At 40.8% G+C, this 12681-nt stretch overlaps 1 protein-coding gene across 4 annotated transcripts in view; it reads right to left on the bottom strand.

Annotated features, from left to right (window-relative positions):
* Positions 1-12681, bottom strand: part of LOC102286810 (zinc finger protein 660) — a 58349-nt gene that overhangs the window by 9190 nt on the left and 36478 nt on the right. The window contains exons 1-5 of one of the 4 annotated variants that reach the window (XM_014481947.2): positions 9223-9352; positions 4060-4538; positions 2706-2868; positions 2249-2340; positions 1841-1967 (exon numbers count right to left, since the gene is read on the bottom strand). The exons of 1 other annotated variant lie outside the window; for it this stretch is intronic. In XM_014481947.2, the coding sequence (XP_014337433.2) occupies positions 1841-1967; positions 2249-2340; positions 2706-2868; positions 4060-4458 (781 nt within the window). In that variant the 5' untranslated portion in view covers positions 4459-4538; positions 9223-9352. Of the gene's footprint in view, positions 1-1840; positions 1968-2248; positions 2341-2705; positions 2869-2990; positions 3124-4059; positions 4539-9222; positions 9353-12681 lie in introns of those variants that run through there. 2 more of the 4 variants (XM_070360264.1, XM_070360265.1) reach the window with 2 other exon arrangements.

The raw sequence follows: 12681 nt of genomic DNA, 5'->3' as shown, positions 1-12681 counted from the left end.
TACATGTGATTTAAAAAATAGTATTTTATGGAGAAAGACACCATAAAGGAAAATATTGCTGTTTGAAAGATTTTCTAAGACTTAAACTCATAACAAGCACAGAAAGGCAAACAAATGGGAAAATGTACAACATGTGACAAAGGGTTACCAGTTCTAATAAAAGAAATATGTAAAAAGGATATGAATAAACATAAAATAACAATAAACATAATAATACTAGTAATCAAAGAAATGGGGAAAAAAAAAAACCCAAAGGATAGGATTGTTCATCTAGCTAGCAAAGATTTAAAAGTGACCAAATCACAAGCACATACAGGGGAAACAGGCCCTCTTGGGCTCTTTGTGTGGATGTATAAATTGGTAGGTCACTGATAGAAAGCAGTTTAGGAATATATATTCAAATATCAAATCTACAAAATATTTGACCATCACACCACAGCTGAGATACTAACAGACATTACTAAAAGACATATCCTTAGAGATACTAAAAGACATATCCTCATAAATGTAAAAATATACAGTATAAATTACTATGAATAAAAAAAATTTACTAAGGTTGCTAAGTACAAAATTAACACATAAAAATTAAATATTTTCATGTATGCAAACTAAAATATCAGAAAAGATTCCTATTCCAAAGAGTCAATGTAACCAGAATTATGTAAGATCTACCTGAAGGTACTTTTAAAACAGGCCTGAAACAGACAAAGGCAGCATGAACAAATCAATGATATATAATGTTCTTGAATAAAAATTCAGTATCATAAAGCTGCCAATGTAAAGAATGATACTCAGACAATGAAATACAAAGCTACCTCCTTCATGGCCTTTTCTAACTCCCAGAAATGGTACTGGTTGCTTTGTCTTCTCCATTTCCATCTCAAGAGACTTATGCCACTCTAATTCCAATTATTTCACTCTGCCTTGTTTATTTTTTCTGTATTCATCTCCCAAATCATGCTACTTAAGGGAAGAATCACATCATTCCCATAGTTGCCATTACAGAGCAGCATGTACATGTTTAATGTTTGTCAGAAACATAAATGACTAACAGGTTTTTAAAAAATACTCTTGTTACTAATCAAAGAAATACACTTCAGAATATATATTATAACTTAAAAAAATTATATTAACAACAATTTAAAAGAGTGGGACTACTCAGCATCAATGAAGGCAGAGCCAAAGGAATGGTTGTTGTGTACAGCTGGTAAGAGCAGAGAGGACTGACATCAATATGGAAAGCAATTTGGCAGTAGGAAGCAAGAGCCTTAAAATAATTATTTTAGGCCTAGTGATTCTACTTCTAAAAAATAATGAGAAATTAAAAATAAAAAGAAACATTAGGCATAGAGAAAAAATATTATTACAGTAATTATCTAAAATACAGAAGTGGCTAACTAAATTATGACACAAATTATCCAGCCAATACAGATAATATTTGCAAAGAATATGTGATAATACGAGTTGAGGTAAATGCAAAGAAAGCAAGCTATAAAACTGTACATATTCACAGACACACACTCTCAAAACAATGTAAAAAAAAAAAAACCTCTCCAATACATAGAAAAAGCCAGAAAGGTAAAATATCAAAATTTTGAGGGTAGGTGTTCGTAAAGAGTTGGTTTAAAAAATTTTTTCCTTCAAGTATTTTTCAAAATAAGTATGCTATGCTATGTTCATAATTAGCGTAGCAAAAAGTTCCACAAAAGCTGGGACTTCCCTGGTGGTCCAGTGGTTAAGAATCTGCACTTACATTGCAGGGAGTCATAGGGGTGTAAAAAGAAAATAAACAAAAGCTGATGAAGTAAAGGTACAAATTATGGGAAGAAAGGGTCCTTACCTAAGGAAGTCACATTTCCATAATTCTCCAGCATAACATCCCAGTACAAGGCCCTCTGAACTGGGCTCAAACATGCCCATTCTTCTGAAGTGAAGCATACTGATACCTCCTCAAACATCACCAATTCCTGAAACGACAGGTATGTGTGAGATTATCCATGCCCAGGAAGCTCCTCTACTGAAGGGTTCCTTCCACTTTTGGGGACGAGACATGTTATGAGGGCATGAGGTGGGATATCAGAGAGACACAGGAGATCCCACATGAACTCTGCCCTTTAATAGCAGGGACCTTGATTCAGAGATGGGAGCCGACTGGACACCCAAGCACTAGGATGAGCGAGTGTACATTTGAGCCACAATTAGGTAGTGCAGATAGGGCCTTAGGAAGAAAAGAGGTAGCAAATCTTACCTGGGGCTGGGCTGTCAAGAGCATGAGAGCCATTAATTGGTTTCTGGGGTTCTCTTCCTGGGAAAGGGCAGAAGCTTCAGGGGCAGGAGAATCTGAAGAAGGAGGAAAAAGCTGCATATGAGGTAACTGTCATTCTTGTCCAAATCCAGTAAGTTTATCTTCTATAAAATAGGAGTTCAGAAAGACACACAACTACCAGAACTAGGCAATAATGGCTAGAAAATGACACACAAATCTTTTCTGACCCCCATGTACAGGGCTGGAAAAGTGCAAAAATTAGTAATAAGAATGGATAAAGGGTCAGAGGGACCCAAGCAATGACATGAGGGAGAAAAGAGTTTGGTATCCTAAGGGACTCATAGAACGGCAGAAGAGGAAATAGCTATCTGGGAGTAGGGAGTTGAGACCCAGCAAGAGTCCTGAGGATGTCCAAAGCCAGACCCACAGAGTAAGTTACCATGTTGAGGATCCTGGAGCAAGCCAAACACCACTGGGTCAGTAAGAGAATTTGAGCGAATTTCAGCTGATATGTGGCTGCCAGTGGGTGCATGAGGAAGTGCTATTCCTGGAGTACTCAGACCCTCCTGGAGAGTGTCCTGGTCCTGGACAAAGGCTGGAACCTGGGAACAAGCAGAACGCAATAAGCTGACTCTTCGTGTACCTCCAGCAAATGAACTCACCTAACCACCATGGACCTCTTTCTGTCCATATAGTCTAGAACTGTGAGATGAGAGTGACCCACCTCAAATATGGAGCATCAAAACAGCAGGAAAGCTTTGCCTTGAGAACAATGGAGCTGCCCTCTAGCCCCACTCATGGTACTGGTGACCTTTCCCAGAGGAGACTGAACAGAACAGTAGAAACAGAAGCCAGACCTGGGTGTGGGTTAAGGAGGGAATGGGAAGTAACAAGCAATTAAGAGCTTCAGACTTAATCTACAAGTCTTCAGCTTCAGGTTTAATCTAAAACACTGGGTTCTACTTATTCACAACTTTTCTCATCCCCTCCTGCTCCAATAGAAGGAACACTAGAAGTCTAGACATCTGGTTTTGCTGCTAACTAGATGTCTCACAAAGGCAATGCAGTGAACCTTTTATTGCCTCCATTTTTTATCCCTTGAATGAGAACAATGGCTTAGTGATTAGTAATGAAAAACACAGCTCTAAAATTCTTCATTTTCATGATTAAAACAAACAAGCCCATCCTTGATATCCCTCCCAAATTATATTTCAGACTTTTCATACAGAAATGTTTCTAGTGGGCTCCAGATCAACAGAAAGAGATCTGACACACACTAGAAACCATGTTAAGATCCCAATTTAATAGCCAAGGATATAAAATCTTATCAGAGGCAAATATCTCAACCTACTCTCTTGTCTCACACAGTCCCCAGTGGGGGAACACATGGAGTGGTCTTTCCAGATCTAGAAAGCATCATTCTTGCTCTTCACAACTTTTCATACTCCAGGTTTACAACACCAACCCAAACAGACTTTACAAACAATATACTTGCTTCTGTTTAGAGGAACTCTTAGGAACATTATGCTCTTCAGATTCTTGAATAAAATTCAGAATTAGCAAGCATCACCCAGGGAGATAAAGCAGAGTCAATGCTCTGTGTTGATTTTGAATTGGTACAAAGATCCCAACCCTAAATCCATTTCTCCAGACAGATATTCTACGATCTGAAGAGCTCATGAACCTGTTTTAATTAGCATAAGGGTTGCTGCTGTGTTACTGTTAATGAAAATCACAGAATCATTTTCTATCCCAGCCTGTCCTGGGTCTACTCCCCACTTTCCCTTTCTCACTTTTAATGTTGGTCCATCAAGGTCTTTCTGCAGCTCTTCTACCAGGGCCACGGCCTCCTCACCACTCCCGGGCCGATGGATCTGCACCCAGGTCCGTATCTCTCCAGGCAGGATGCTCAGGAATTGCTCCAGCACCAGTAGCTCCAAGATCTGGGCCTTGGTGCGTGCTTCCGGCCTCAGCCACCGGCGACAGAGCTCCCGGAGCCGGCTCAGTGCCTCCTGGGGTCCAGATGTCTCATGATAACGTAACTGTCTAAAGTGCAGGTGGGAGGTCTCCCAAACAGTGGAGCTACTCCCTTGGAAGCTGGTTCCCCACTTCCAGGTATCATCCTTCCCTTTAACAAGGCCCTCTTGTCGCAGAGCATTGTGGGCCCAATTTTCTCTTGTCATTGTTGCCATTTAAGACAGGTTCCTCTCCAGGGTCCCTCAATCCTTGCTTGACTTTTTCCTTAGAGTTTGAAGAACATCATCTGTAAGACCTAAAGAAATCACTGTTAAAGTTAACCCAGAGACACAATCAGATTTTCCGCACCCCTATTAGCCCCCCAGTAATGAAGAAACCTTGCTGAATGCAGAGTTCTAGATTCTGGCAGTTTCTCTTTTGACAGAAGCCCCAGCCCAAGGCTCTAGGGACATTAATAATCATGTTATCCAGACCACTGCTGATATAAAAAACATGAAATTCCTTTTTTTTTTTTTCTTGCCATGAGGCATGTGGGATCTGAGTTCTGCAACAAGGGACTGAACTTGCACCGCCTGAATTGGAAGCCCAGAGTCTTAACAACTGGACCACCATGGAAGTCCAATACCAAATATCCTTTAATCATTATTTTTAAGAGTGTATCAATCCATTCATACTTAAGTAATCCACTGCTGTTGGGCATTTAATTATTTATAATTTTCTCCTATTACAAATTAAGCTACAATGACCATCTTTGCTAAAGAATTTTTGGTTACATTTCTACTTATTTCTTCAGGAAAAATCTCCAGAAAAGAAACTGTTTAGCAGAAAGGTAGGAATAGTTTACACTTTTAAGGCTGTAACAGTTACATCACTATCAGTGACATATCTGAATGCCCCATTAATTTTATTTAACATGTGGATCCTTAAAGTTCATGCTTATAACAGAGCAGAGGAGAGCAAAATAAAATATAATCACAATACAAAGTACAAGTACAATTAACAGGAGGACAAACAAGCACAGTAAAAATTCATGGAGGTAATTTTGGGTTGGGCTTTAAAGAAAAAAAGATCACTGGAATATTAGGAAAGCCATTCCAGGAAGAAACTGTAACTTCTAAAGCAAGGGAGTGACAACACATATAGCTCTGTTAGAAATGTTCTGTGCAAATCAGAGAAAGGAAGAAAACGTTGAGGTAAGGCTGTAGAACTAGAGTGAAGAGGTAAGTAAACAGAAGCAAATTTTAAAGGCTACTAAGAGGTAGCCAGAGGTACCTCAAGTAGCCAGAGTAGCACTGTCATGCCCGTTCCATAGGAACTACACTCAGTATCTCAGCATCAAGCTGCCATGGACTTAACCTGTGTCTGAGAGCATCTGTGCTTTAACCAGTTTTACTTTGTACATCTGTTAGCAAGACGTGTTCTAAGGGAACTGCTCCTTTGCTTTACACCACTTAAGCTTATGAAGGTTTCATAAGAACACTATTTTCAGATATTAGGGGAAACCTGTAGTCTAAGCAAATAAAGTTCTAAAGTATTAGTAGGGATAGAACACTTGAAAAAAGAAACTGAGTAGTTCTTGGGTCACTGATCTGGTGGTGATGGAAAAGAATTTGAAAAAAACTATTTATATCCCATGCTCACAGCTAGAAAGAGTACTGTCAAAATTCCAGTTCTTCTCAACTTTATCTATAGAGTCAATGCAACTCCAATAACTCACCAAGCTATTTTGTAGATATCAACAAACTGATTCTAAAGTTCACTTGGAGAGGCTACAGACCCAGAATAACTAACACAATACAGAAGGACTTCTCCCTCAGTATTGTGAAGTTGAGGGACTGACACTACCCAATACTACCCAGAGTTGAGGGACTGACACTACCTAACATCAAGACTTTCTAAAAAGTTACAGTTATGAAGACAGTGCAGTATTGGCAAAGTGCAGACAAATCAATGAAACAGAATGAAAAGTCCAGAAATAGACCCACATGAATTGAGTCAACTGATATTTGATAGAATTAAGATAATACGATGAAACAAAGATAGCCTTTTTGGCAAATGGTGCTGGTACAACCAGATATTCACATGCAAAAAAAAAAATAAATAAATCTAGACACAAACTTTACATATTTCACAAAAATTAACCCAAAATGGATCAGAGACCTAAATATAAAATACAGAACTATAAAAATCCTGGAAGATAACCTAGGAGAAAACCTAGATGACCTTGGGCATGGTGACAGCTTTTTAGATACATTCAAAAGGCATGATCCTTGAAAGAAGTAATAGGTAGACTTCATTAAAATTCAAAAATTCTGCTCTGGAAAAAGCAATGTCAAGAATGAGAAGACAACCCGTACACTGAAAGAAAATACTTGCAAAAGACACAAATACTTGATAAAAGCCTAATATCCTTCCTTTGTATATTTCATACAAATAACTCTTAAAACTCAACAATTAAGAAAACAAACAACTCAATTAACATATGCCCATGTGGGCTTCTCTGGTGATTTAGTGGTTAAGAATCCACCTGCCAATGCAGGGGACACAGGTTCAATTCTTGGTCCAGGAAGATACCATATGCTGAGGAGCAACTAAGCCCTTGCACCACAACTACAGAGGCCACACACATAGAGCCCCTCCTCCACAACGAGCGAAGCAACCAAAGTGAGAAGTCTGCAAACCACAACGAAGAGTAGCTCTGACTTGCCTAAACTAGAGAAAGCCTGAGCACAGCAACAAAGACCCAGCACAGTCAAAAATAAATAAACCTTTTTTTTTTTAATGACCCAAAGGGGAATTCCCTGGCAGTCCAGGGATGAGGACTTGTAGCTTCCACTAAAGACCTAAACAAACACCTCGCCAAAGAAGATATACAGATTTCAAATAACTGCATGAAAATATGCTCTGCATCATATATGTCATCAGGGAAATGCAAGTTAAAACGATGAAATATCATTACATACCTATTAGAATGGCCAAAGTCTAGAACACTGGCAACACCAAAAGCTGGTGAAGATGTGGGACAACAGAAATTGTCATTCATTGCTAGGAATGCAAAATAGTACAGCCACTATGGAAGAGTTTGGCCCTTTCTTACAAAACTAAACATACTCTTACCATAAATTCTAGTAATTGTGCTCTTCAGTATTCATTCAAACGAACTGAAGACACATGTCCACACAAAAACCTGCACGTGGATGTTTTAGCAGCTTTATTCATAACTGTCAACACCAAGAATCAACCAAGATATCCTTCAATGGGTAAACTGATAAACTGTGGTACATCCAGATAATAGACTATTATTCAGTGTTAAAAAGAAGCTATCAAGCCATGAAAAGATACAAAGGAAACATAAATGTATGTTACTCAGTGAAAGAAGCCAATCTCAAAGTCCAATATACTTTACAATTCCAACTACATGGCTTCTGGAAAAGGCAAAACTATGAGGGATTTTTTTTTAATTGACCTACAATTGGTATACATGTTAATTTCTGATGTACAGCAAAGTGATTCAATTATACATATACATTTTTTATATTCTTTTCCATTAAGGTTTATCACAGGATATTGAATACAGTTCCCTAAGTTATACAGTAGAACCATACAGTTCCCTAAGTTATACAGTAGAACCTTGTTGTTTATCCATTCTATAAATACTAGTTTGCATCTGCTAACCCCAAACTCACACTCTATCCCTCCAGTGGTGGGGGATGTTGATACTGGAGGAGGCTATGCAAATGTAGGGTCAGGGAACACATGAGAAATTTCTGTATTTTCTGCTTAATTTTCCTATGAACCTAAAACTGTTCTAAAAAAAATAGGGTTTACAAATAAAACTTGGGGGGGAAAGAGACTTCTAAATAATTTTCTACAGTAAATTATCAGAATTTTATTTACTCTTACTTTGCAGAGATACAAATAAGAAATCCTTAAGCATATATTATGCTTGTTTCTCACAAAAGATTTGTAAGCACAGGTTAAAAAGAACAAAAGAAGTCTCGGAGGAGCTAAACGATTCACTCAAGGCCACTCAACTAGTTCAGTTATGGGAGCAAATTCTGATCTCAGGGATTCTAACCCCAAAAGTACAAAATAACTGCATCTAAGAAAAGACTTCTGAAATCCAAACAACTATTCTAAAGCAATGGTTTCCAAACAACAGTTCATTAAAACAATAACGATACACAGTCACTCACAGGTTGATAATGACCTTTCTTGCAAAAGACAGCATTTACTCACGTACTTAATGTGAAAATACATTCTCTGAGGCAATGGTGATATGCGTGGCCTAAAAGTTTGCTTCTTAAATACCATTACATTACAAAATTTTAAATGGGACTTGGTGTGGGGGGATAAATTGGAAGATTGGGAATGACATATACACACCACTATATATATAAAAAATAACTACTAAAGACATACTGTATGGCAGAGGCACCTCTAGTCAATACTCTGTAACGGCCTAAACAGGAAAAGAATCAAGAGTGCATATATGTATAACAGACTCACTTGGCTGTACACCTAAAACTAACATAAAATTGAAAACCAAGTATACGCCAATAAAATTACAAGGAAAAATGGGAATCCATCCTTCAAGGAAAAAAAAAAAAAAAGAATTCTGGGAGCCCCTGCTCCAGGGAAATCTCAAGCTGTTTCCAGCATCAGCCTCAGAGAAGACTGAGAAAAAAGCAGAAAGACTTGAGCTGAGAACCTGGCTACTGAGGTCGCTCTTCTCAAAGGGGCAGCACATTCTATTGACTCGACAGCCAATCCACAGACACAGAGACACAGAGGCGCTGTCTTCAGTATATTCCCCAAACCGCAGCCTAGGCGTCTATCTAAACCAAGCGGTGGAGGGACCGCCCTGAGGGAGAGGAGCAGAGAGGGGCCGGCGAGGGCTGACCTGCCCTGGAGAGCTCAAGCCGCAACCCGGGCCGCCCTCCGCGCTTGCCAACCCGACCCGAGCCCACCCCGCTCACCGGGGTCTCCCGCGGCGGCTCCGGCCTTGGGGACCACCACCTTGGCGCCGGGACGCCAGGAGATGACACGAAAACTGGACGCACCTGAAGCCCAGAATAATGGCTGACCCGTGGGTATCGCGACATCCGGTTGCTCACACCACCTCCCAGTTTCGGCTCTCTAGGAAGCCACATCTCTATGGTTCCTAGCTTTCCCAGTGGTGGCAGGAAAGGCGGAGCTCCCGGGCTCTTAGGTTTACATTCCTCTCAGCCAAAGAACAGGTGTGGCTGTATTCCAGAACCCAAGGATGCAGAGGTGAATCACGTGGCCCAGGCCCCCAGTACTTGTGTTGCCTCCAGAAAGAATTGGACCTTTCTGTTTTAATTTGAAGTGCAGCTGAGCTTAATAGAGTAATTTCTCGAACGTCTGAATGTCTTCGTGAGTGAAATATCCAATCTATTTGTGAACCAGAGCAGTTCTCACCATAAATAACATACCTTACAAATGACTTTCTTGTGAATTGGCTTGCTGTTGTTCAGTCGCTAAGTAGCGTTCAACTCTTTGTGACAGCATGAACTTCCCTGTCCTTCACCATCTCCAAGACTTTGCTCAAATTCATGTCCATTGAGTCGGTGATGCCATCCAAGTATCTCATCCTTTGTTGTCCCCTTCTCCTCATGCCATCAATCTTTCCCAGAATTAGAGTCTTTTCCAATGAGTTTGCTCCTTCTCCTCATGCCATCAATCTTTCCCAGAATTAGAGTCTTTTCCAATGAGTTGGCTTTTCACATCCGGTGGCCAAAATATTGGAGCTCTTGCCCAAATGATGAGATAATGGAGCTCTGGTGTTAAATATAAATAAAACTGAAATGAGGATGGAGGGACACTGCCTCCCTGGAATGAGAAAGTCTTTGCAGTTGTCCACCACCCTGAGTAAAGTTAGGTCTGTGTAAAGGGTACTGGAACTCTGCTTCTCTCTTTGATACTTAAATCTTTTAAGTTTGGACTCCTGGAATTGTCCCTCTATATAAGATGACAGAAAGAGGCTCCAAAAGGGTATTGCAAAAGAGGGAAATGTCACATCCTTGGGCCCACAGGAGCCTTTAGGATGGATCACCAAGTGAGGGTCCTTACCTTTGTGCAGGAAAGAATTCAATAGCAAGTCAAAGAAAAGTGAAAGTGTTTTAGGAGAAATTCACACTCCACAAGCCCAAATATGAACTATCTCGGAAAGTGAGAGCAGCACCAGGGAATGAGGTTGTAGTTTTCATGGGCTAAGTAATTTAATATGCTAACATATGGGAGGAATATAACTACTTCCAGGAATATTGCTATGTCAGGAAGAGGGGGTATTTCCCAGGAGTTGGACCACTGTCCACTTTCTGGCCTTTGATGGTCCATCTCAGAACTGTCATGGACAAAGAGTGATTTCTGGTATTACAAAAAAGATATAATGAACTAAAGGTCCATGACCAGACTTCTCAAAACAACCTTGGTTTCAGCTGGTTCCAGTCAGTCTTTATCAAATCCCAGCAACTGCACCCCCATCTTCATTTATCCAGCATTTGTTTCCTGCCTCTTTCTCTCCTGTCTCAAGGGCAAAGGCCATGACTATGTTGCAGGAAGGCGGACCCCTTCCAGGGCCCGAAACTGGGCTCTTGTCTAACACTCAGAAATGAATTGTCCAAGGAGACACATCTGCTGACAAAGCAAGAGATTTTATTGGGAAAGGGCACCCAGGTGGAGAGCAGTAGGGTAAGGGAACCCAGGAGAACTGCTCTGCTGCATGGCTCACAGTCTCGGGTTTTATGGTGATGGGATTAGTTTCCAGGTGGTCTTTGGCCAATCATTCTAATTCAGAGTCTTTCCTGGTGGCGCACGCATCGCTCAGCCAAGATGGATACTAGCGAGAGGGATTCCGGGAAGTGGACGGGCACGTGGTGTCTCCTTTCAACCTTTCCCAAACTCTTCTGGTTGGTGGTGGCTTATTAGTTCCGTATTCCTTATCAGGATCTCCTGTCATTAAACAACTCATGCAAATAGTTACTATGGTGCCTGGCCAGGGTGGATGGTTTCAATCAGTGTGCTTCCCCTAACAACTATATGGATTCCACATACACTTAGCACCTAGCACAAAGCCACAGTAGGTGCTAGACGAATGCTTGTTAAATGAGCAAGGTGTTATTCTATTGATATGTTTTCTTCTAGCTTTCACTGAACACTTGCTTAAACATCTCATTCTCTGCTCCTCTGTTCATTCAACAACAATTTACTGAGTACTAATGTGCTAGACAATGTTCTAGGCACTAAGGACATAAATAAAGAGGTGATCAGATCAGATCAGTCGCTCAGTCGTGTCTGACTCTTTGCGACCCCATGAATCACAGCACGCCAGGCCTCCCTGTCCATCACCAACTCCCAGAGTTCACTCAGACTCACGTCCATCGAGTCAGTGATGCCATCCAGCCATCTCATCCTCTGTCATCCCCTTCTCCTCTTGCCCCCAATCCCTCCCAGCATCAGAGTCTTTTCCAATGAGTCAACTCTTTGCATGAGGTGGCCAAAGTACTGGAGTTTCAGCTTTAGCATCATTCCTTCCAAAGAAATCCCAGGGCTGATCTCCTTCAGAATGGACTGGTTGGATCTCCTTGCATAAAGAGGTGAAGTCCCTAGAAATGTAAGTTTACATTACATTTCTAGGGAGGATAGACAGAAAACAAATACAAAATGCACCAGAGAGTGATAAATACTAAGCAGACAGAGGGTAAGGACCCAACACCCAACCAAATAGAAAGAGAACCAGGAGATAGTACTTTATAGGTCTCAAAGCATGAATGGGAGGACCTCCCTGGTGGTCCAGGGCTTACGACTCCACGCTTCCATGGCAGGGGGCACAGGTTCAGCCCTGGTCAGGTAACTAAGATCCCACAGGCTGTGAGGTGCAGGGACTCAAATCCCTGCCCTTGTGGTTGATAAAGTCTATGTCCTTTGATGACCAGGATCAGCAAACTGCCACATGGCACACAGCACTCATTTATCTGACTTCCACTTCTTTATCCTAGGCTCTGAGGATTATTTTACTCTCTGAAAGACCTCTAAAAGGATGTTTAAGTTTTATCCAACATTTCTATGCTGTGTCATAGCCAAAGGACTATTTTTATCTTGTTCACCATTTTGTTCTACTACAATTTTTTATTTAAAAAAAAACTTAATTTTTGGCTGTGCTGGGTCTTCATTGCAGTGTGCAGACTTTTCTCTAGTTGCAGTGAGCTGGGGCTACTCTCTAGTTGTGGTTGTAGTACACGGGCTTCTCATTGCAGTGGCTTCCCCATGTGAATCACAGGCTCTAGGGCCTAATGGGCTTCAAGAGTTGTGGCGCAAGGGCTTAGTTGCTCCATGGCATGTTGGATCTTACTGAACAAGGGGATCAAATCCATGTTTCCTGCATTGGCAGGCAGATTCTTAACCACTGGGCCACC

This window comes from Bos mutus, chromosome 22 (genome assembly GCF_027580195.1).
Source record: "Bos mutus isolate GX-2022 chromosome 22, NWIPB_WYAK_1.1, whole genome shotgun sequence".
In the NCBI taxonomy this organism is placed as follows: Eukaryota; Metazoa; Chordata; class Mammalia; order Artiodactyla; family Bovidae; genus Bos; species Bos mutus.
Note: the sequence above shows the minus strand (reverse complement) of the source record. Positions and strands in the feature narration are given on the sequence as shown.